The sequence below is a fragment of the Hippocampus comes genome, unplaced genomic scaffold (genome assembly GCF_001891065.2).
Source record: "Hippocampus comes isolate QL1 unplaced genomic scaffold, H_comes_QL1_v1.1 scaffold127, whole genome shotgun sequence".
Taxonomy (NCBI): domain Eukaryota; kingdom Metazoa; phylum Chordata; class Actinopteri; order Syngnathiformes; family Syngnathidae; genus Hippocampus; species Hippocampus comes.
In genome coordinates, this window is record NW_017805500.1 from 313,112 (window position 1) to 336,181 (window position 23,070).

Here is a 23,070-nt window from a genome sequence, read left to right on the forward strand (position 1 = left end):
CACCACGGTCAGACGAAGAACTTCAACGACGCCATGAACATCCTCAACATGCTCTTCACGGGGCTCTTCACCGTGGAGATGATCCTCAAGTTGATCGCCTTCAAACCCAGGGTGAGACCCGCTTCCGTCGGAGACGATATTTGACGCCATGCGAATTGAAGCCGAATTCATTCCGATGCCGTGAAATCCGTTTCCGGTGCGCACTGGGATGCTGCCGCGTGTCGACTCACGCTCGCCGCGTTTGAACAGTTCCTTGGTTGTGCTAACGTAAATCACGAATGAATGTGCTACATTCAAACCCAATGGACCCTAAATGAGTGAACTCATCCAATCTTCCTCCTTATTTTCCCCTTCATCTTTGCCCCCCCCCCTCCCCGACAAACCAAAGCCTCCATGTGCTTTATAATAGTGGTGCCTTGAGTTTGATTCGTTCCGCGACCACGCTTGTAACGTAAGCCCCGCCTTAAATCTTCCCATTGTGGCATGTCATTAGCATTAAGCTAGAGGAAATAAAGGCTAAGCTATGCAGTTTTTTTTGGAACACGCGCGCGAGTCCCCCGGTTTTAGTTTGACGGTAAACTTCAATCAACAGCTTGAAGCCTCTTTGAGGGCTCGTATCTTGAAAAAGTTGGTTGTCAAGTCGCTCGTATCTCAAGGCGCCACTGTGGACGTGTTTGTTGACAAGTCTGAGAATATGGCAGATGAATGCATCAGTGCTACACGCTCGAGCCGATATGGATTTTATTATTTTTTTGGGTGGGGGGGGGGCAGGAAAAATAATTCCACTGATGATTAATTGGCTGATAAAGTGTGTAATGAATTAAATGACTTCTTTGCTTTATGGATGATTTTTTTAGGGGGGGCATGAGGAAAATGTTTGAATTACCTTTAGCTTATTTTGTCACGGATTAATGTGGGCAGCCATCCTGCATCGAATTTGGCTGCCTCCGCAATATGTTAAATAAGTAAGTCCAATCTCGGAGCCTCCCAAAGTTCACTTCATTTTGTTCCGACACGTGTAGCCGTCGTGCTTCATTGCATATTCATGATGGCCCGCGCCGAGCGGCGTGGCTGCCGCGATCGCGACCGATAACGGCGTGGAGCATCAAGGCATTCATGTTTGTTAACGGAATTGTTTGTTTTGTTTGTTTTTTAACGAAGTGTAACATATCTGATCCCGCCTTCAACGCGCTACGAGGCGGCGGCAGATGGTGTTTCCCTTCTAACCTTCCTCCTCATCCCCCCCCACCCCCCTTCCCTCCTCCTCCTGTATAGGGGTACTTTAGTGATCCCTGGAATGTGTTTGATTTCCTCATCGTAATTGGCAGCATAATAGACGTCATTCTCAGTGAAATCAACGTAAGTACTCGCCTCCCCCCCGCCCCCCTCCTCCTCTCTCGCCAAACCTTTCTCCTCTTTCGTGTTCTCTGCGTCTCCTCCTTTCCTCCTCCTGCTCCTCTTTTCCTCCCCTTCCTTCCTTGAGTCCCAAAAGGCCACTCGTTTGGAATACCAAGGCAAGTCAGGCGGGCGCAAACGTCGTCAGGTTATATTCCGTGACGATGAATTGGATTGAACTGCCTCACATCACTCAACGCATGCTGATTTTTGTTTTTCTCCTTTACTATTTTTTTTTTTAATGAACATTTCAACCTTACCTTATGCTATGTTTTCTCTTTGCTTTTCTTGTCTTTTCATTTTTAAATGTCATTTTTGTTCTTCTGCCCCCCCCCTCCCCGGCCCCCCGCCCTTTCTTTTCTGTCATCTTTCTGTCCTTTCCATCGCCACGCAGCATTATTTTGTTGATGCATGGAACGCATTTGATGCCTTGATAGTTGTGGGTAGCGTTGTTGACATAGCGATCACGGAGGTGAACGTAAGTAGCCCGGCTCCCTCCGCTCTGCCACACACACACACACACACACACACGCACACACACACAAACAGAGGCCGAGCGATACCCATCTCGCATGTCTTCAAATGATTAGGAAACCTCAGCTGCGCTGCATTTGATCCCGCGATGGCCGAATTGGGTCAAAGTGAGTCAAAAAGAGACCAGATGGAGCAGCGCTGCAATGCCTTGGTGATGCATTGCTTTGCTAATTTGAAACACATGAAATGCACTTTCACAGCGCTTTGCAATCCCGGCCACAGCTTTCGGAAATTGCGCAATTCCAACAAGTGGATTTGGTGTTTGCGTTTCATCTTTTAGAATTTTATTTTATTTTATTTTTTTTTGCCTACACATTCCCTTTGCATGTCAGGTGACAAGATGCACTGTTAGGGTCTGGTGTCGTTCAATTGAAGTGAAAAGATACACGGAGCAGACATGTTTTTTTTTTTTGGCAAGTAACAGGCACAGGAAAGAAATTTAATTCACAAATGCTTTCACTCGGGGCCCGCGAGATGTATGTAAATGTATTTATGAATTCATTTCTTCTCCACGTAGAGGCCCAGCGGACAACAACGGAGCCGCATAACAATGCCCGGCCGGGCCCAATGCAAGTCGAATGTCGAGTGTCCATTGTGTTTACACTTCACGGATGCTTGCCGTCGTTCGTATCCGTGTGATACCGGAGAAAAAAAAAACGAATAAGGAGAAGAAGAAAAGCTCTTTAGCATGCAGCATGCAAGAGCGCCGTACGCCCCACATTATTTAGTCATAGAAAAAGAATAAGTTCTGCTGGCGGGACTCGATTTCCAGGGAAGCAAATCATGTCGGACAACGTTGTCGCTTGCAGGGCTGGTCAAATAGATGGATGTCACGTTAAAAATTCATCTTGAAAAGTGCCGTTTTTATGACCTGGACTATCCGGGCTTCATGTTCTCACGCTCGACATGGGCCAGGATATGAGTCACTTCATTAGGAACACCTGCAGATTCGAATAGATTGACATGAAACAAACAAACAAGCAGCCCCCCCCCCCCAACCCTTTCAGGGACAGCAGTTACCACAGTGGACAGTTTATCATGTGATCAGGTTACAGGGTGCATGAAAGGGTTAATATCTCACTAGATTCCAATGTGATTGTGTACATGCAATGTCATGTCACACTCGCACCCCTCCCCCAGGGCGCACGCAGCTGCGTTTTAACACCATGAAACAAGGCACGGATGTGCACAAGGGTAGTAGTGCAGCATGTTCCCCCCCCCCCACCCCGATGCTGGAATGAAGTACGTTTCACCCCAGACAGCGCTGGCCGGGCATACCAATAAGCTCGGCGCTTCCCAAGGGTGCGAGCGCCTCCAGAAAAGGGAATCCATGTTCACCCCCCACCCGCCCCCGTCCGTGATTGGTTGGGCGGCGCTCTCGATGAAAAGCACTTTGACTTTGAAGACACTTTGACAGGACAGATTTGAAACGACATCCAGGCCCAACGGTGCGTCTTGGTTATCTGTAAAAGCCAACCTTGAAATTGGATTTGCTTCTTCACTTTGCCCTTGATTTTCCTCATTTGCTAATCAGTATTTTTCCTTCTCTTTGTCATGATTTTTTTTAATTTTTTTTTTTTTACATCGTATTCAAACGGAATGAATTCTAATAAAGGTTATTACAGTTCAGGAAAATGCAAAACGTTTTTCGAAAATGTCCCCCGTTTTTCATTTTCGTCAGTTGATATCCGAGGTTTATTTCAGTATTGCTACAGAATAAGGAAGGTTAACTTTGTGATATAATGCTTCGTCGCCTCCTTTTTTTTTTGTGCACTCGACCCATATATATTAAAAACTAATCATAAAACGAATTAAAAACTATTAAAAAAAAAAAGTCCAAACCATTATAAACCTGCAACATACTCTGCAACGCTGCAACTTTTATGTCGTCACATAAAATAGCGCAAATGAATGTAGCAACATTCACATTTTGCTACGTCAGTTACCGTCATAGCCAACGTCATAACAGACAGTTTGTGGAAACCATTGTGCTCGCATAACTTGCCTACCAATTTCCCTTCCTTCCTTCCTTCTTTCCTTCTTTCTGTCCATTCTCTGTTTCTTTCGTCCGAGTGTCATATAACCCCTCACACCGTAATGCACGTCACAGATATTCTTACCGGCAGATGGTACAATCCGTTGCCTTACGACCCTGTTCTAACCTGAAAAGTAGGTGGCCCGGTTACAATTGCGCCACAAAGAACGGCTCCTCCAGCTTTCTCTTCTTCCCCTCGCCTGCTGTGCCTTTTGTTCACATTCTCTCCTGTGCCAGTGCCGCTGCGTCATCCTTCTTGCGGGAGATGCTTTTGGGCGCTAATGATGCGTTAACGCTGCGCTGAGGTATTTTAACAGGGCCCGCCCAAACCGAGATATATATATATATATATATATATATATATAATTTTTTTTTTTTTTCTGTGTGCAATTGTCCACGTCCATCGAGTGACTACACGTGAATGTGAGATTCCGACGCCTCTCGGACCGGTGAGCGTTTCGAACCGGAAAGAGGCCTCGAATAGCACATCCGGCGCAGTAAACGCAGCTTGAAGCGTCCTGTGGCATCATCGACTGCGATTGCTTTGTCGCTCCAGCTGGCAGCAAGAGAAACAGATAGCTCCAGAGGCAGGCCTCCATCCATCAGCGTACACATAAAGCCACGGGCACCTGCGCATAAATGTTGCAGACACATCATCAGCTCCTTCGCCTTTTCTCCGCACTGGCCCGGGCGCCATTATTCATTATTTCAGCCCCGCAGCCTTAAACAGACTTTTCCAATATCCTCCAGTGCCAACATGGTTCAATCTAGCCTGATGCCACCCGTCTATATGCTGTAATATCTTCAGAATTGTCCCTCCTGGCCCCGATGAAATTATGCCTTTTTTTTTTCTTTTTTCTTTTTTTCCATCCACTTCTCAGTTGTTGAATCATCAAACTGCTTGGGATGGCAAGTAAAACTCCTCAAGCATAACATCATGTATTTCTACCGCAGCGGTATTTTGGTGAAGTCGGATTGGGATCGGATCAAATCTTCATCGGTGTCGCTCCAATTCACAACCGAAGGCCCCACGTAAGCAAGCAGGGAGGCCCAAAAAAAAAAAAAACTGGAGGGAGACCGTCTGCCTCCAGAGGTTGGATTGACAGACAAAGACAGGCCAGAAAACTGCTGAGACATTTAAAAAAAAAAAAAAAAAAAAAAAAAACACGATATTACCTCGAATAAATTTTGGAAGACAGTTTCTTATCATTGCAAATTCGATGACTCAACTTGGAGACGTCTGACAGGCCCGAGCCAACACCGATTTGCGTACCTTCTGACCTGTAAATATTTTTCGAGCAATACCCCTAACGCAGGAAGACGCGGCCAATCGGTCCGAGAGAAAACCCCCGAACACCCTAAGCTTGACCCCTTGACACCATTTGTTCGATTCGCACACCTCCACCTTTCGCCAGTGCTCTTCGTTCCGACGACCAACACGACACGCTTCACGAGGCGCCGCTCTGTTGCTGATCTTTGTTGCCTTTCCTTAAAGCCAGCTGACTCCTCCTCGTCCTCCTCCTCTTCGTCCTCCTCCTCCTCCTCCTCCTCCTCTCACCCCCCTGTGGTAAGACCAATGGTACGCTCCGACGGTAACCTCGTCCGCCTCCCTCTTACCTTCCTCCTCCTGCGTCCATCCGCATGACCCCTCCCACCACCACCGCCGCCACCGCCGCCGCCACTCCGCTGATATTCCATATTTGTGTGTGGGCCCAAATGTATAAACTGGAGTCGTCTGATGGGTTGTTGTTGCCATGGCGCCCGTTGCTTCCCCCTCCTCCCACCCATGCTTCCCTTTCTGGGTGTTACGTCCAGTGCTTCGTCATCAGCGCAAACCATCACCCCCCCCCCCCCCCGTCACACTTAGCGGCCTTTATCTTTCCATTTCTTTGATGTGTTCAGAAACCAATTCTTTCTTCTTTCTTCACTTGGCGTCACCTCCGCTTTCCCGCCCCCACGCTCTTTTTCATTGCAACGGCCTCAACTTCTTTGGGCTGTGGTTTTTGGTACGACAGCGTGCAGCAGAGAACTTTTGGGAGCAGCGGGCAACCCCATTTTCTCACACATTAGCGGATAGCGTCGATTGAGATCGAGCAAAATCTGTTCAAAAACTTTTCCGGAGCACACCACAGTTTGGACGATGGCGACAAACAGATGTGTCCGGATGCACTGCGAGTGTTTTTACAATCGTTGCACCTGGCGTTTTTCTTATTCTGTGGCTCCGGCGCTGCAAAAAGTGTTGAAAGCACTGTACATCACATGTCCAAATCTTGCGTTGCCTTTGTTGTGTTCCCCCCTTTTCCCCCCCCCCCCCCCCCCACTAAGAAGGAGCAGCGGCATAAATAAATGAGCGTGTATTAGAATAGCACTCAGCGAGGTGGCTGAATATTTTATCATTGACTGCTGGGACACAAAAGAAAGCCGCTGTTGCCGCCGCTAAAACCTCGTCAACTGCCAAATTTCAGCCCAAAACCAAAAAAACTGTCTAAAAATAGCCTGCCAGGGCAGTACGTCAGTCACAAGAGGGTTTGACAGTCAAAGCAAACCACTAGAAAGGCTGAGAATGAGATTTGCCAAGCGTGATGACAGGAATTTATACCAGCAGGTATAATATCTTAATCCATGTGAAGCTCCCCAGTTGTTTCCTCACACCAGGAATGATTTATTGGAACCTCCCTCCAGATCTCTGATCCTTCTAAATTGTTTTCCTCGATTTATGGATGAGCTTCCCGGCGATGGTAATCTCCACGGACACGCTCATCTTATTCAAACGTGCGCGATAGCACGGCCATCCTGGCGTTTCGGCAAATGAATGACAAACCGAAGTCCGGTGAACCGTGAGATCGGTCGATCTGTTTGTTGCCTCGTGAATTCCCCCGCGATGCCGCTCAAATTGACAGACCCCCCTCGACCAGATCTCTGTTGACAGCCGGGTGCAAATTTGCATACTAACTTGAGAAATGTGTGCGTGTGTGTGTGTGCAAATAATGTAAATAATGTCAAAAAGGGCCTGCAGAACTCTGAAGAGAACGCCCGGATCTCCATCACCTTCTTCCGGCTCTTCCGTGTGATGCGTCTGGTGAAGCTACTCTCCCGTGGGGAAGGGATCCGGACGCTACTGTGGACCTTCATCAAGTCCTTCCAGGTAACTCAATTCGAAGGCTCCTCTTAGCCACCGCTTCGCCCTCCAATAGTGTCTGGTCGGCTGACCCGAGGCATCAGGCAGGTCCTGGGAGAGGTAAAACCCAAGTTCAGTACCGTTGGCTTTAGATAAGGTGCAAGGCGGTCCAATTCGGCAGGGTGGGATGCACACGGGCCATTGGGACCAACCACCTTAACTTCTATTTGCTTTTCATTGAAAGTCAAGAAATACGGTGCCGTTCCAGACCTTGGTTTCTTCCACACAGAACAGAAGTGGCTTTCATAAAAAAAAAAAAAATGGAATCCTTTTTGCTCAGCGGGACATACTTTGTATATCTGACAGTCATCCGCACACCAGTGGTTTCTTAAGATGCAAATGCAATGTAAACAGCAGGGGCCCCAAAATTGAACCCTGTGTAACACCATCCGACCTGATGTTGTCTCTTCTCTCCAGGCTCTACCTTACGTCGCCCTGCTGATTGTGATGCTGTTTTTTATTTACGCCGTCATTGGCATGCAGGTAAGCCACCTTCTGCTTTGTCTCCCTGTTGGATTTAATTGCCCTTTCCTAATTGTCCAAAGAGACTGGTGTGTTTTCTTCTCCCCCGCCGCCCCCTCGTGCAGATGTTTGGCAAGATAGCGCTGCGGGACCACACGCAGATCAACAGGAACAACAATTTCCAGACGTTCCCCCAGGCAGTGCTGCTGCTCTTCAGGTGAGGAAGATTGCAGCGCTCCTCTCCTCGGCCACGCACCCTTTCGCTGTTCCCGCTTCTAAAATAAGCCACGGATTTCCATTTATTCGCTCCGTTTTGCGGGTCACTTAAAAGATAGATTAGATGTAAATGTCCAAAACGGATTTTAAGAGGCGATTAGATCTGGGAAAGAGAGGTGAGCATGGAGCAGTTTGTTGCTCCAGCTGCGCGGGAGCATTGGTAGACAAAGAACTGAAAGCAAACATTGTGGCGTCAGATGTGCCACAGGCGAAGCGTGGCAGGAGATCATGCTGGCGTGCTCGCTCTATCGGCCGTGCGAGAAAGGATCCACCAATGAGAACGTCGCCATCCAGGAGGACTGCGGGAGCCAGTTCGCCATCATCTACTTTGTCAGCTTCTACATGCTCTGTGCCTTTCTGGTGAGCACCCAGCCCAAACCCCCTTCTCCTTTTTTTTTTTTTTTTTTTTTTTTTTAATTTGTACCTGAATCTTCTCGTAGATCATCAATCTCTTCGTGGCTGTCATCATGGACAACTTTGACTACCTGACGCGGGATTGGTCCATCCTGGGGCCGCATCACCTTGACGAGTTCAAGAGGATATGGGCCGAATACGACCCGGAAGCAAAGTGAGTTGGCCAAAACAACACCCGACGCGGATTACGAGTCGGCGGTGCGCAAAGACCGTTATCGAGCGTTGTTGTCGTTTCTTTCCAGGGGGAGGATCAAGCACCTGGATGTGGTGACTCTGCTCAGAAGGATCCAGCCCCCGCTCGGCTTCGGGAAGCTCTGTCCTCACCGGGTGGCCTGCAAGGTGGGCACCCCGGCGTGCGCTTTGACCGGATGATTCCCGAAGAACATTTAGCATTTTTTGTTTATTTGTGTGTGTGTAGCGTCTGGTCTCCATGAACATGCCGCTGAACAGCGACGGAACCGTCATGTTCAACGCGACGCTCTTTGCGCTGGTCAGAACGGCACTGAGGATCAAGACAGAAGGTTGACGCGCGCACTTGACATTCGCGTTCGGGTTGTCTTTTCCAAGATCGAAGTTTACGTTCTGGTCCGTGCGTCTTTTCAGGGAATCTGGAGCAGGCCAACGAGGAGCTGAGGGCCATCGTGAAGAAGATCTGGAAGAGGACAAGCATGAAACTGCTGGATCAAGTGGTGCCACCTGCTGGCGGTTTGTATTCTGTATTCTCAAACGTGACTGAGAAATTTTTCCACACGTGGGCTGTTCAGATTTTTTTTTTTTTTTTTTTAAATAATAGCTGCAAACTGCTTGTTCCCACTCGAATACAAAACAAAGAGGATTACACGTATTTTCAATATTCTTTATCCTCTGTGAAAGACGACAAATATTTTTGCAGCTTATTGAGTCACTGAGACTATTGGCACCTTTTGTGTGCGTCGTTTTGGCTGTGTGACTGCACTATAATCCCCCCCTGGTGGACAAGAATCAGACGCGTGCAGCACAATGAATGAAATTGTCGCATGAAATCATATTTTAGACAAGAATGTTCAGAGTCACACATGCTCATGATACAGCTGTCATGTTCCAAATGTTACTTGACTCGCTCTTTAGACGACGAGGTCACGGTCGGAAAGTTCTACGCCACCTTCCTCATTCAGGAGTACTTCCGCAAGTTCAAGAAGAGGAAAGAACAAGGGCTGGTGGCCAAAGTGCCGCCCAAAACGGCCCTCTCCCTGCAGGTACGCGCGCAGACAAACCAAAATGTTCCCCAAACTATGTTTCGGCATTGAGAATTTTCGCCTGTGTTTTAGGCGGGCCTGCGGACGTTGCACGACATCGGTCCGGAAATCAGGAGGGCCATCTCCGGGGACCTGACGGTGGAGGAGGAGGTAGACAAAGGCCCGAAGGAGCCCGTATCGGCCGCATCCGAGGACGATATCTTCAGGGTAAAGGTCGGATACACACACACACCTTCACTTACTCTTCGGAGAGCGAGCGAGAGAGAACGAACGATGCTCCGCCTCCAGCTTGAAGCTCTCCATGTCAATATGAACAATCCTCCATGCATGCGCTGAAGTACATACGAGTAAATACATTTGCGTTTGGTATAAGTTTTGCTTAACCTGCCTCCCATTGGTGGCGTCATTTCTAGTGCCCGACCAATGGCAGGCCTTTAATTTATTTATTGATTTTATTTTATTTTTTTTAAAAAGGGCAAACGGCTTCAAAAAAATCCATGTCAGTCTGGCCGTCTCGCAAATGTGCTGGCAACCATAATTTCCATTGCCGCTTTGGAGCGCCTCGTTGTCAACCATGAGTGTGCGTACTTGATGAAAAGAAGCCGTAAGAGGCAGAAGATTAAAAAATAAATAAATAAAAAAAATCTAGACATATAGCATAAAAATCAGGCTGTCATTGTACTTCAAAGTTATGATGAATGAAAATTGAGGAAATATCAAAAACTCAAAAAAAAGTTGAGACACTCTTTGCATTTGCATCCTGGCTGGAATGAATGTGCCAAATAATGTTTTATTGGACTATATTTTCATCCTGCATCCGTATTAATCTCTTTCTCGTCTCCATCTTGAACCACGCAGCGGTCAGGCGGCTTGTTCGGAAACCACGTCAACTATTACAACCAGAGCGACGGCCGCGCCTCCTTCCCGCAATCGTTCACCACCCAGCGTCCCTTGCACATCAGCCAGAAGGGCTCGCCCTGCGAAGGCGACAGCCCCTCCCACGAGAAGCTCATGGACTCCACCACCTTCACGCCGTCCTCGTACTCGTCGTCGGGCTCCAACGCCAACATCAACAACGCCAACAACACCGGCATGGTGGGCGTGGCCCCGCAGGGCGGCGGCCGCTTCCCGGGCTCGTCCGTCAGCACGGTGGACGGCCACGCGGGACAGCCGCTGACGCCCGTCCTGCTGCCCAGATCGGCTTGGTGCTTCCCTCCCAAGAGGTGAGCACGCAGTCATCCGTGAAAGGACAACAATGATCTCTGCTTCGAAACTTTTCATTCCTTTCTTCTTTTTTCCTATCTTGGTGCACATTGGCGAGCAGGACGTGTTTTTTTGACAACCTCCTTCGGTATGTTGCCAGGGCACAGATATCTGCGCAGTGTGTGTTTGCCGACGTTTGCTCCTAGAAAAAAAAAAAATTAAGTCTCATCGTGCGGATGAGAAAGTGCCATAGCGACGGCGGTTGCTATGCACCCTTGTGCTGCTTGCGTTGCTGGAGCTCAACGGAGCCGACTCGCCGGCGCTGAGCAAAGCTGCGGATAAAACGTTTGGGGACCACCGCACCAAACTTTCCCTATCCAAGGCTTTTTAATCGCTTTTGATTTGTCGGTCACGCCTTCTGGGTTAGATTTGGTGAAACATCTCGACTGGTTCAACGAAGCACACTTCTAACCCAGAGTTTGCTTTGGCGCCCGAAAAACAGACTTGAAACCAGTGGCGTTTTTATTCTCGGTGTTACTTTCTACGCTAACCCTCGCCGCTCCTCCAGTTCTTTTGCCGTTCTTCTTTTTGGAAGTGTGCGCCTGTGCTTCGACCACCCGCTTCTAAAACTCCGCTCGTCCCGTACAACTGGCGGTCATTCTGCGTCTCTCTGCGTCGCAGCTCCGACTCGAGCGACAGCCGCCTGCCCATCATCCGCAGGGGCGAGGGGTCCACGGAGGAGACGTACGACGAAAGCTACGCCGACGAGAGGGAGTTCCAAGAAGACGACCACTCGCTCTCCTCCGACATGTATGACCAATCGATCAAAGTCACGGCTATCGATAGGGCCGCGGTGGGGGCGCGGCATTGCTCACGCCACTTTTCTCACATCAGGCTGGTGTACCGCGACGACACCTGCAAGCAGCTGACTCCCATGGAGGAAGGAGACGACATGGAGGAGAGAAGAGGAGTTGGGGGGTGGCAATCCCCCAGAAGAGTCTTTCTATGTCCCACCTCTTTAGGTACAACGCGATTCACTTCAATCGCCGTCTGTCGGTCTTGTTTTCACCACTCGGTCTTTTCCGTGTCGTCAGGACGGAGATCTTCGTTCCATTTAGAGTGTCTGAGGAGGCAGTCGAGGGCGGACGTCTCTCAGAAGACGGCCGTGCCGCTGCACCTCGTCCATCATCAGGTAGAAGTCGGGTTCATTCGCTCGGGGTGGATTTTTTGCGAACTGCGCTAACTCGCCGGCCGCCCCTCCCTCAAGGCGCTCGCCGTGGCCGGGCTGAGTCCGTTGATCAGGAGGAGCCACTCGCCCACCCTCTTCAGCCGGCTGTGCTCCACGCCTCCGGCCAGTCCCGCAGGTATTCCCGCTCGCTGTCGAGATGATCGGCGGACAGAGTTGACGAGTCGTTTCTCCTTCCGCAGAGCAAGGCAGCGACGCCTCGTATCAGCGCGTACCCTCCCTGAGGTTAGAGGGCTCCAACTCCCATGAAAAGCTCAACGCCAGCTTGCCCTCGGTCAATTGCGGGCCCTGGTAAGACCAAACGCTCGGGGCCAGTGTAAAAGTAGGGGGTGGGCACCAAAAATGCGCACCAAAAACCACCGAGGCGTACTCCAACGTGTATGGAGCAGAGTGCCTTCGTCGTCGATAACGCACTTTCGAAGACAGGGGTCGTTTGTCTTTTGTAGGTATACCGACAGTAATGGGAACAGTCGGGTACCCAGTCCTAGCCCCGCCTCCGGCATGCCCACAACCAATCAGAGAGCGGCACGGCCAGTGTCGCTCACGGTGCCCTCGCTATTGGGCCACGACTCCAGCTCGTCGCACGGCAGCGCGGGAAGTCTGGTGGAGGCGGTGAGTGTGTCCCTCCTCGCCCTCGCTATTTCATCATCCCCCGCCCGCCAATCAATCCTCGCCCCCACTCTTGCCCTTTGCAGGTGCTCATATCAGAAGGCTTGGGCCAGTTCGCGCAGGACCCCTCCTTCATCGAGGCCACCAAGGCCGAGCTGGCCGACGCCTGCGACATGACCATCGAGGAGATGGAGCACGCCGCCAGCAACATCCTCAACGGCAACGCCCCCGCATCGGACGCCACCGCGCCCGTCGCCTCCCAGCACAGCCCCAACGGCAACTTCCACAGGGACAGGGACCGAGGGGCGGAGGATGGCGGGGAGGCCGGCGGTAACCGAGGCTCCGTCCACGGCCCGTCCTCTGTGGAAGAGCGGCAGGAGCTGCTAGCGGGGGCGCGGGGACAGGAAGAAGAGGACGATGACGAGGAGGAGGAGGAGGAGGAGGAAGTCGGGGGGAGGGAGGAGGGACACCACCGAAGCTCCGCGGCGATGGCGGGAGCGCGGCAGAGGACCAGCGGGCTGCTGGAGGACGAGGACATGGAATGCGTGACCAGTTTGTAGGGCCTCCGCTGGACGTCTCGCCATTGGTGGCTGCGTTAGTCCCCGCCCCCTTCACACACGCACCTCTCCTCCGCCCGAGGGAGCGGCTCCGAACAATGGCGGGCAAGGCGCGTCCCGGAGCGCCACAAATGCTTTGTACGTCTGAATGTTTGTAGTAAAGTATATCACACTATACTCTATATTACCGGAGTGCGCGCCGGAGTGCGCGCCGGTGTGCGCGCGCGTTCCCCCCCACCCCCTTTGTATGCACATTTGCGTGTGTGCGAGTGAGTGTGCGTGTCTCTAAAGTGCCTCACAGTTTTCTCGCGTCCTCAAAATGACGAGGCGAAGGCAAGAGGAAGGGGAAAAAAAACATCCGTTGGCCTTTTCGTCTTGTGTTGGGCGAGCGGGGACGGCACGTGCCACGGCGGAGCTCCTCCTCCTCCTCCTCGATTCACTCGGGATGAAGCGCTGTATCGTCAAAAGAAAAAAAAGCGTCCTCCTCTTCCAAAGGAACGCCCCCTCCACTGGGGGGGGGTGCGAGGGATGGACCGACAGCCGCCAAAATGGCTGACAAACTGCCCGTTCAGCTCCACCTGGCTTTCTTTCTTTTCGTCACTTCCTGCTCCCAAACAGGAAACGCGACGGGCGGAGATGCGTGCACCATTTTTTTTTTTTTTAAATTCACCTCATACCTCTCCCTCGCGCCCTCCTTTCGCCATGCCGCCATTTTCTTTCGGCGAGGAGTTGGACAGGACTCTGGCTGACCCCCCCATTCTGTATTGCCCGCCATTTTGTTTTTCTCCTCGTGCTGTCTAATTTATCTTTTTTTTTTTTTTTTTTTGCACAATCGGGGTGCTGGTCTTTCTAAATGTACTTTTAGGAGAATTTTAAGCAGTTTTAAGTAACAAAGCAGGGGCGTAGACTTTTATTTTGAGGTTGTGTGTCTGCGTCCGTACCATTTTGCGCGCGTGTGTATGTACGACGAGGGTTCTTTCTCTCAGTATGCACCTTTTACAGATTCTATCTATTTATTTATTTATTCCCCCCCCCCCCACCACCAGAGGAGAGACGTGAGTGTGTGTGCGTGTTTTGAGCGGTTTACCTACGTACGCTTCAGTGAAAAAGATTTTTAAGCCTAGACAATAATTTAAGGTAGCATTAAAACAAGTGTACGTGCGTGCGTGTGAACGGGCCTCAAAAAGGGGTCACCGCAGACGGGCATGCTTCCAAAGCGTTTGAACGTTCGGACTTTTCGCATTTTAATCGGCACGGATTTGGGGGGGGGGGGGGTTCTCTTCTGAGGTAGACAGATTTTTCTTAATGATTGTGCTGAAAAAAAAATAGTCATGAATGCAGTGAAAGGGCCGTAACACACTGTTATCATTGATACGAGTCGTCTTTCTCTTCAAACTAACTCTTAGGGCTGAGTTTAAAGATGCTGCAAGAATTTTAAATCCATCGTGAAACATCTTAGAGGAAGTGAAGTTTCAGGGTTTTTTGGGGGTTTTTTTTAAGTGTTTAATTCGGGGTGAGGGGGCATGCGGATTTTGCCAATCGTCAGTTGGAGTTTGTAGCAAGGAGGTGCGCCAGTGACAGATTTGGAAATATTTTCAAGCAGTATTTTAAGGGCGTCATTTAAAGTTTCATCATTGTAGCTTCGTAGCTCGTCACTTTTTTTTTTTTCAAAATAAAAGTGAAAAATGCTTTATAAACTACCAAACATGCTCATGAAACCAATTCAAACTCACCAAATTTTCAAACCAAAAATGAGAATGAAATCAAAATTAACTCACATGAAAATTCCCAAACTATTATTAGCCTGCTAGCAAGATGTACGCAAGTTTGTCTTGATTCTCGCGCGTGCGCTGTGACTCCCCGTTGCCTCTCGAGGACGAAACCCACTCAAACCTGGAGTCAAAGATCGTATTTGCCACCCCATGCCCCCCAAAGAAAACGCCACCGCATGTCGCTCTCATAGCGGCAATTAGCCAAAGGTGGCTGCAGTATTCGGTACTATTCGCAGCTCTGCGAGGACTTTGTGTGCCAGGAGCACTCTTGTGACATGAGAATTATGCAAACTTAATGTGAATGTGATGTCACGTGGCTGGAAAGCGCCGTCTGCAATTGTGAGGTTTTTTTTCTGTTGCTTGCTTGCGCTTATTTGCAGCTTTGTTCGAATGGATAACTTTCACTTTTTGAGTTGGAACGATTTTGACGTAAGGGCCCCCGTTGGATCATTCCTCACATTTGACCCCAAGTAACCCTCTCCAGTAACAGCTAGATATGCAATAACTTTCTGTGCAGTTCCCCCGGCGCGTTTTTTTTTGTTTTTTTTTCCGCATGCCAGAGAAACCTACCATACTTGAAATCAGGTGAGATGCAGTGTCGTTTACTGACCTGAAATCAGTTTTGTGTTTTGTTTTTTTGCACCAGTCTGGGTGGCTGATGAGTGGTTGATTAATTTCTCTGGTCAATATGACTGACTGGCAGGTGTCGCTCGACGTCAGTGTAGCTGATAGTAGGGCTGAACGATTTTGAAAAATAGCGTAATGACGATTTTATTTTCCCTCGAATGCGGTCTAATATGCCTTTTTTTTTTTTTTTGGTCTTCTTCGCATGTATTATTTATTTATTTTTTTGGACAAATATCAGCAATAAATGATTCCAGGTTACAATAGACGTACATCTAGTTTTGGTCATTTCATAAATTTGAGGCTTAACGCGAAAAAAATGAACAGTGAATTATTATTATTAAAGTTAAAATACAGTTTCCCCTATAAATATGTTAATAAGAAATATACGTTGAAAAAAAATAAAGGCAATTGACCGACCAAAGTGAGCCTCACTTTGGTCGGTCAATTGCCTTTAGTTGGAGCCTTTTCGATGTGAACATTGCGATTTGAATTCAATTAATCGTTCAGCCCTCCTCCTTGGTTAGTGTACATAAGGCAGTTGATATTCAATGAAGGCATGATTTTGCATATCTTGAAGAGGACACCATTTTTTTTTTTATCCTACTCCCAATATCAAACTTATTTAAAGCCCCTCTCCAAAGCATATATCGAATAGTGCTGATCCTTCAAGCCATTACTTATAAAGGAAAGTGACTTATTTATTGATTCTGATATTTCCCAATGGGATTTTCAGATAACGCTGTTTAGGAATGGCCATCCGGCGATATTTTCTTGATCACTCAGTTAACTGACAGGAAGGGAGATTTCGCTCTCTCTTCCTCTCTGAATGTTCTGTTCTCCTGCTTCCACACGTGACGAGGCCAACTCAAACAGTTCTACACAATCTACAGTGGTGCCTGGAGATAAGAGTGACACGACTATGGAGTTTATCGTAAAAGGGGGTTGTCGTCGGTTTTATTTTTTCTTTTTTTTTTTGCTTTGACTCGTGGGCAAAAATTTGAGATGAGCGCGCTGCATGGTGGCAACTCAACTCCACTAAAAAGCAGCAGCGTGACAGAAAGATGACAGATATTATATTTACAACGGTGTGACTTGGCCTTTAAGTCTGCCAGTTCAAAGCTAATACATAATGGCGAAACATTCTTAACTGGCTAATGAATAGCATCTGCGTGGCGGTGTCGTAAGACTAAGCAACGAATATAACAATGTTTACGGGTATATATATAATCTTTATTTTGGCGAAAAACAGCGAATATTACTGCAGATTAAATGAGTCACTCAGTAGTTTGTGTCTGTGTGACTGTACTCTGCTGCCCTCCGGTGGCCAAGTCAAGCACACCGGGAGTCGAAACTTTACTGCCATTTTCCTTATTTAAAAAACCCCAACATATTAGGAACATTTTGTTGTTGTTTTTTGTGAGGGGGCGTAATACTTATTCCATTCATTTCAAAGGGCGAAGATGATTTGGCGATTGTTTGATTTCTATTCATGAAACTTGTATCTCAAGGCACCACTGCATCATTATGCCCATACCGATGATATAAAGGTTTAAAATCGATATCGCTTCACCACAGGCCGACGATTGTATATTTTTCTACAGCATATCTGAGTCATGAATATCTAATCAAGCGAATGTGACGGAATTATGAGGTCGGGAATGTATTTATGGCCTACTGACTGTAGCGTCAGCATGAATTTATTGGAACGTCCCACTTGAGGAAGATGTTCGGGTTGCGAACGTTTATGAGGACTTTTTTTTTCCATTGAAGTTTTGAACCATTGCTTGTTCGAGCTCAAAACGGCCGCCAATCACTTTCAACCCAGAATGAAGAGCAAGTGTACAGATATTTTGTGGGAAAGTATATTCTAGAATGCTAGATTCCATAGCGACTTTATTCTATTTTAGATATAAAATGGAGACATACAATATGCGTCGATGAAAAGAGAACGACGGAGACGGACAGTGCAATGAATCGAATTGCTGTTATTCCCCGATAAGTTTCCTTTCTACGAGCGGGTTTCGAACGTGCATGTGCAAGACCGCAAGGACAAAATAAATGTGACCAAAGCGAAAAGGATTGATCTTCAAAGTCAATTCCGGGTGAAAGGTAACAGGCGTCAAGAAGGGAGGCTTTCTTTCTCACCACTATTTGTTCGCCGTTAATGAAAACGAACTATCTGCCGTCCGAAATTTGAGTCAAGACACATACGAGTCCGTTTATTGATTTTTTTTTTTATTTTAAGATCACAATGAGTCGTGCAAGCATGCATGTAAATGAGTGTGTGTTTGTGTGCGCAGCTTTAATGAGCCTTTACTTTGCTGACAGGACTGACGAGTCTAAAACTCTATTGAGGGGTTGTTGTTTTTTTTTTTTTGTCTTCTCCGCAGCTGGGAATTGTGCAGAGAGGCGTTCAAAGACCAATTATTCACATTGTTGTATTAGGTGACATCACCTTGTTTTCCTGTCACAGACAAAGTGAGAGTGTGTCGAACGGGTGGCCATATCGGGATGACACAAGCCACACCCCCTGGGTTGCGTGAGGGCTTTTCATTGGCCGACGTCACTTGGTCGCCTTGGTAACGGCTGCATGGTCTCTCACTTTGGACCTCTTCTTTTTCGAAGTTTTTTTTTTCTTTCATTTCATTTTAGACTCTAGAAAAGGGAAAGAATATACAAATAAATCAGAATATTAATTCAATCACTTTTTCTACTCCTATTTTCCAAAAAAAAGTGACACTGAAAAAAAACAGGAAAAAAAAAAGTTTATTTGTAAATAAGTCGTGTACAGTTTGTATCTGTAAGTCGTCAGTCTGTCATTGGTGACAGAGTCTGTCTTGCTTATAACGCACGCTACCAGTAAATAAAAAACAAAAAAGGAAAAAGTATATTTAGACTGTATGGTCCCTTGAAAGCAAGTTTTAAATTAATATCTGATGTATATTCCTGTAACATTGCATTTTTATCTGAGGAATGATGTTATTAAAAAATTACAAATAAATTGCATTTCCTACAGTCGTCTTCCTCATGCTCCCTTGTTTCTTCCACATGTCATTGATGGGCCTTATTACTTATTTATATTTATAATTTCGAACTGTGTTCGTTACATTTTAAATTGAAAAGGTTGAACAAATTACTTTTCTGTCGAAATTTGAACATTCCAATCGGTTTGAAAGCAGGACAAGCCTCCGCGTGAATTCACCATGCTCTCGCGAGGTTATAACATTATATGTTGAAGTCGCAATTGTTGTTTGTTTTAATGTTCACGATTTGTACAAACGACACTGCCTCTTTGCGACACCACGCGCTCCTGCTACAGTCATTCACAATCATAAATAGTACGGTCAATTCCAGTCGTGACGAATTGTTTTAAAATGACAAAGTTGAGAGATATACTCGATATGGTCCAATACTGCCGTGCCGTGGCCATGTTGAGTAACTACATCCAGGGTGGCTGTGGGTGAATGGATATAAAAGAAACTTTATCCATTTAACTTGGGGACCACTTCATTGGGTACACTTGCGACTTATCAACTGTGATAGACGTTGCTTCCCATAACCAAGACATAAAATGTAACGAATAATTTGGCCATTTTGGACACTTCGACCTGTACGTTTGGAGGGTACACGTCACATGATCACCCGTGAGAGGAGGGATACACGGGACTTTGCAGACCCGCCTCCTGGATGTCTGAGGTTGAGATTTTCCCAGTTGATGTGTGTGGGGCAGAAAGAGACACGGGGAGAGAGATCGCGAGTGTGTGTGTGTCCCACCAGGAGGCGAAAAGAGACGCTCCACACCTTCATGGAGGACACTTGCACCCCTCAATCTGATGTTTGCATGACACCATGTGTGGGAGCCGTGGAAGAAACTCACCTGGACGTTACGATGAAGACTTCTCGTTTGTCAGCCCCGTGGTCAAATATCTGCTCTTCATATTTAATTTCCTCTTTTGGGTGAGTCTGCTGTTTTCCAAATATGTTGGTTGGGATGATATTAGAAGTAGCAAACTACAACGATATTTACGCACGGAGTGTTGAAGCTAAACATTAGTGTCTTAACAGAATTACATTGTGTGCCAAATCAAGTGTATGGAGAATTAAAATGTCCGTTTTTTTTTGTTGTTGTTCGCGTCAGACGATTTATAAAACAAATTTAGCAGCCAAATGATTCAAACTTGAAGTGTTCAATCTATGGTTCACAAAAAGCTCAACCCAGCACACGATCACAGCAGTGTTGCAGCTAAAAGTAAATAAACGCGTTGAAAGTGAAACAGCTACACCGTTCTCAACAAAGCAAAGTCCCAATTCATGTTTGTTCGCTTTAAGAAGATTTGGATTATAGATTAAGATCGGCGGAAAAGGCGTACACAAAATGAACACGGTTACTGGTTTACTATACGATTTTGATTTAACGCCCCTGCGACAGGTCGTGCTTGGGCAAGACGAGGATGTGTAAAAACTTGAAGAGATTCCTCTTACACTGTGCAGTTTGTTACACTTGCCGCCGGCACTACACGGAAATTGACAATAGCTTTATAATGTAGAGTAGAATAGAGTGTTTTCATAACTAACGTTTACGTTTCGTGAGCATGTCTTTCCGAAGCTTTTGGAATTCTTTTTAAATGTATTTATTCAGTATTACGGTGGGCCCGTATTCAAAAAAGAAGGTCGAACAGCCATTTGGAAATTGTAGTGTCACTCCATTTATTTAAAAAAAATATATAATAAAACTAATACTAAGACTAATAAAAAAAAAAAAAACACTTTCTGAAAATTTCAAACACTAACAATTGACATGTCATGCAATCACACGATAGAAAATAATTTTATATTTCATAGCATGCATCCCGGAAACCGCCACTGTTGCACTGTAACAGTGCAAAATGTTTGAATCTCTCAGCGCTGACACAATCGACTGTTCAGGTATCTTCACGCAAACAAAAGAGCGCCGGTGAGTCACGGTGCATTCGTACGGTAACAAGATCCAGTCCATTCATCGCGGAGATTCAGAATGGGCTCCAAGTAAATACAAATAAAAAGAGGCCTCGTTTTTTTTGGCGCATGATGGGCACTGGCTGCGGCAGTAAATCAAACTCTGTTGTTCTTCTTAAGTGTTTTCGTGAATGGCACCACTCCCAGGACAAGTATGAACACATGCTCCTCACATCATCATTCTTGCGCAATGAAGTTGTAAACTGTGCCATGAAGCTTCTCCTCACCTCTCTTTGCTGACTACTTACAGCTCATCGCCATGGCCATGATCGCTATTGGTGTGTACGCCCGCGTCGTCAAGCATGCAGGTAAATCTGTCATGCGATCGGCCCAAATGAACCAAACGGGGGTCACAAAAATCCAACCCGTGATCGACTCGTCCAATAGAGACAGCGTTGGCGTGTCTCGCCGTGGACCCGGCCATGATGCTGCTGGTGGTCGGCGTCCTCATGTTTATCATCACTTTCTGCGGCTGTGTGGGCTCGCTGCGGGAGAACATTTGCCTGCTGCAGTTTGTAGGTTGCCATTTTGGGGATGCAGAAGTTTTCAAGCAAAAGCAGCTCACTCTCTTATTTATTTATTTATTTTTTTCCGCAGTTCTGCATCAGTCTGACTGTCATCTTCCTGCTTCAGTTAGCTGCTGGAGTGCTGGGATTCATCTTTTCTGATAAGGTAAACCGTTTCTTTATTTTATTTTTCTGATTATTGTGGCTTATTTCAGGAGAAATGACCATATTTGGATGTTCTGTCCCAACTGTATGTTTTTATAAAGTACATTATTAGACAGTGCTTATTTTTTTAATTAGAAAACACATTCCGAACATTTTATCGTGGGTTTTTTTTTTGGGGGGGGGGTGTCTGAAATGGGGATTGAATTGTATTTTGGGTCACAAGCGTGGTCAAATTAAACACGAAGGGAAAGGCACCACTGAGATAAAATCAGCAATGTCGCCCTCTGTTGGTCATTTTTATGTTAGCACTTACTACCCCTTTCCTCAAGTGAACATTTTTAAATTGCTGTATAAACCAAAAAAGTACTTTAAAAAACTGATTTCCACAAAACGTGTTTTTTCTATGTCTGTATTTCAATTAATAAAGTTTTCTTTGTCACAGGCCCGTAACAAAGTGACCCAAATGGTCAACAACGCCATCGTGCACTACAGAGATGACATGGACTTGCAAAACCTCATTGACTTTGGCCAGAAAGAAGTCGGTCACTACCTCACACGTCATCATAAAATGTGTTTTTTTAATATCCAGTTAAAAAAAAAATACATATATCTCTCTATCCCTTCAGTTTGGCTGCTGTGGAGCCATGACCTACACTGACTGGTCCAACAACATGTACTTCAACTGCACTGCCAATAATCCCAGCCGGGAACGCTGCTCTGTCCCTTTCTCATGTTGCATCATCACCAAAGACAAGGTTTTATCTCTTCCTCCTCTCTTTTTTTTTTTTTTTTTTTTCGATCGAGTTTTTTTTTTTACCAACTTTCTATGTGTGTGTGTGTGTGTGTGTGCAGGTGGAGGTGATTAACACCATGTGCGGGCAAGGCATGCAGGTCGTGGAATACATTGATGCTAGCAATGTCATCCACACCAACGGATGCATCGACAAGGTGGTGGACTGGATCCACAGTAACCTCTTCCTATTGGGAGGCGTCGCGCTGGGGCTGGCCATCCCTCAGGTGGGGACACCACACTCGTACACACACACACACACACACACACACACACACAAAGAGTGTGCTAACAATGGCAGCCTCTTGCAGTTGGTGGGCATCCTGCTTTCTCAAATGCTCATCAGCCAAATTAAAGACCAGATTGAGCTGCAGAACTACAACCTCAAACATCGCGCCGACCCGTGGAGATGACCAATCAGAGCGACCTGCCTCGCACGTGTGACACCGGCAACAATTTTGACCTCTTCTCTTGACCTTCACGTTATTTTCAATTTTTGTTTTTTGTTTGTTTTTTTTTTGTTTGGGATCCATGATGCTGCATATGTGTAAAAAGGGACGTAAAAGTGATTTTTTTAACAGAAATAATCTCGTTTGGCAATGCCAATGTGATTTCGTCAAGATGCTTTTAATTCCATGTTACATGAGTGTTTTGAAACTTTTTCAGTTTGACATTTTATTTAAATGTTACCTTTGTGTTCCAAACCTGGAAACGTTCTAAGGATAATTCAGTGTTCGGCTGTGCTGCGTCATAACAAAAATACCTTGACTGTAAGTCACTCCAAAGTCACAAAGGCCTGTGCATTTCTTGACTGAATAAACTTGGTGACGAATGTGCTGACATCTTGCCTTGTCGTTATATCATGTGTAAAACGTTGTGTTTTTAAAAGTCAAACTTGAGAGCAGTAGTGATGCAGATTGGTAGAAAAAATAACACCCAACGCTCTCAAATGCTCCGGCGAGCCAATCAAAACACCCCCAACTCGATGTAAACATGACAATTCCATGTTACGCCGACGCTGTTTCGCCACACTCAAGGACTGTTTTGTGTGCGGGTGTGTATGCGTGTGCG

The 23,070-nt window shown here is 46.8% G+C and overlaps 2 protein-coding genes and 1 long non-coding RNA gene across 8 annotated transcripts in view; 2 read left to right on the top strand and 1 right to left on the bottom strand.

The window, feature by feature from the left end:
• The window catches only part of cacna1c (calcium channel, voltage-dependent, L type, alpha 1C subunit), a 65,429-nt gene extending 48,506 nt beyond the window's left edge, over positions 1–16,923 (top strand). For 2 of the 6 annotated variants that reach the window (XM_019877019.1, XM_019877022.1), the window contains 21 exons: positions 1,276–1,359; positions 5,460–5,543; positions 6,972–7,109; positions 7,560–7,625; positions 7,730–7,821; positions 8,078–8,240; positions 8,321–8,448; positions 8,537–8,633; positions 8,713–8,815; positions 8,898–8,999; positions 9,402–9,529; positions 9,602–9,742; positions 10,388–10,752; positions 10,854–10,880; positions 11,414–11,542; positions 11,627–11,754; positions 11,827–11,924; positions 12,000–12,096; positions 12,161–12,269; positions 12,425–12,590; positions 12,674–16,923. In XM_019877019.1, the coding sequence (XP_019732578.1) occupies positions 1,276–1,359; positions 5,460–5,543; positions 6,972–7,109; positions 7,560–7,625; positions 7,730–7,821; positions 8,078–8,240; positions 8,321–8,448; positions 8,537–8,633; positions 8,713–8,815; positions 8,898–8,999; positions 9,402–9,529; positions 9,602–9,742; positions 10,388–10,752; positions 10,854–10,880; positions 11,414–11,542; positions 11,627–11,754; positions 11,827–11,924; positions 12,000–12,096; positions 12,161–12,269; positions 12,425–12,590; positions 12,674–13,147 (2,919 nt within the window). In that variant the 3' untranslated portion in view covers positions 13,148–16,923. The remainder of the gene's footprint in view (positions 1–1,275; positions 1,360–5,459; positions 5,544–6,971; positions 7,110–7,559; positions 7,626–7,729; positions 7,822–8,077; positions 8,241–8,320; positions 8,449–8,536; positions 8,634–8,712; positions 8,816–8,897; positions 9,000–9,401; positions 9,530–9,601; positions 9,743–10,387; positions 10,753–10,853; positions 10,881–11,413; positions 11,543–11,626; positions 11,755–11,826; positions 11,925–11,999; positions 12,097–12,160; positions 12,270–12,424; positions 12,591–12,673) is intronic. The other 4 variants (XM_019877020.1, XM_019877021.1, XM_019877023.1 and 1 more) reach the window with 4 other exon arrangements.
• Positions 16,924–17,680: 757 nt separating this feature from the next.
• On the bottom strand, positions 17,681–20,070 carry LOC109520066 (uncharacterized). The gene is made up of 2 exons (XR_002169087.1): positions 19,421–20,070; positions 17,681–18,198 (listed from the first exon to the last, which is right to left on the bottom strand). It is a non-coding gene; the product is annotated as an uncharacterized LOC109520066 (long non-coding RNA).
• tspan33a (tetraspanin 33a) lies at positions 19,230–22,929 on the top strand. The gene is made up of 8 exons (XM_019877025.1): positions 19,230–19,500; positions 20,789–20,846; positions 20,926–21,053; positions 21,136–21,210; positions 21,652–21,747; positions 21,836–21,964; positions 22,062–22,226; positions 22,311–22,929. The coding sequence occupies exons 1-8, from the start codon at positions 19,393–19,395 to the stop codon at positions 22,410–22,412; spliced, it is 861 nt and encodes a 286-aa protein (XP_019732584.1). The 5' UTR covers positions 19,230–19,392; the 3' UTR covers positions 22,413–22,929.
• Positions 22,930–23,070: the final 141 nt, after the last annotated feature.

Coding starts and splice junctions, on each gene's coding strand:
- tspan33a (XM_019877025.1), top strand. CDS start 19,393: ATGTGTGGGAGCCGTGGAAGAAACTCACCTGGACGTTACGATGAAGAC. Junction 21,748..21,835: donor TTGACTTTGGCCAGAAAGAA/GTCGGTCACTAC, acceptor CTATCCCTTCAG/TTTGGCTGCTGTGGAGCCAT. Junction 21,965..22,061: donor GCATCATCACCAAAGACAAG/GTTTTATCTCTT, acceptor GTGTGTGTGCAG/GTGGAGGTGATTAACACCAT.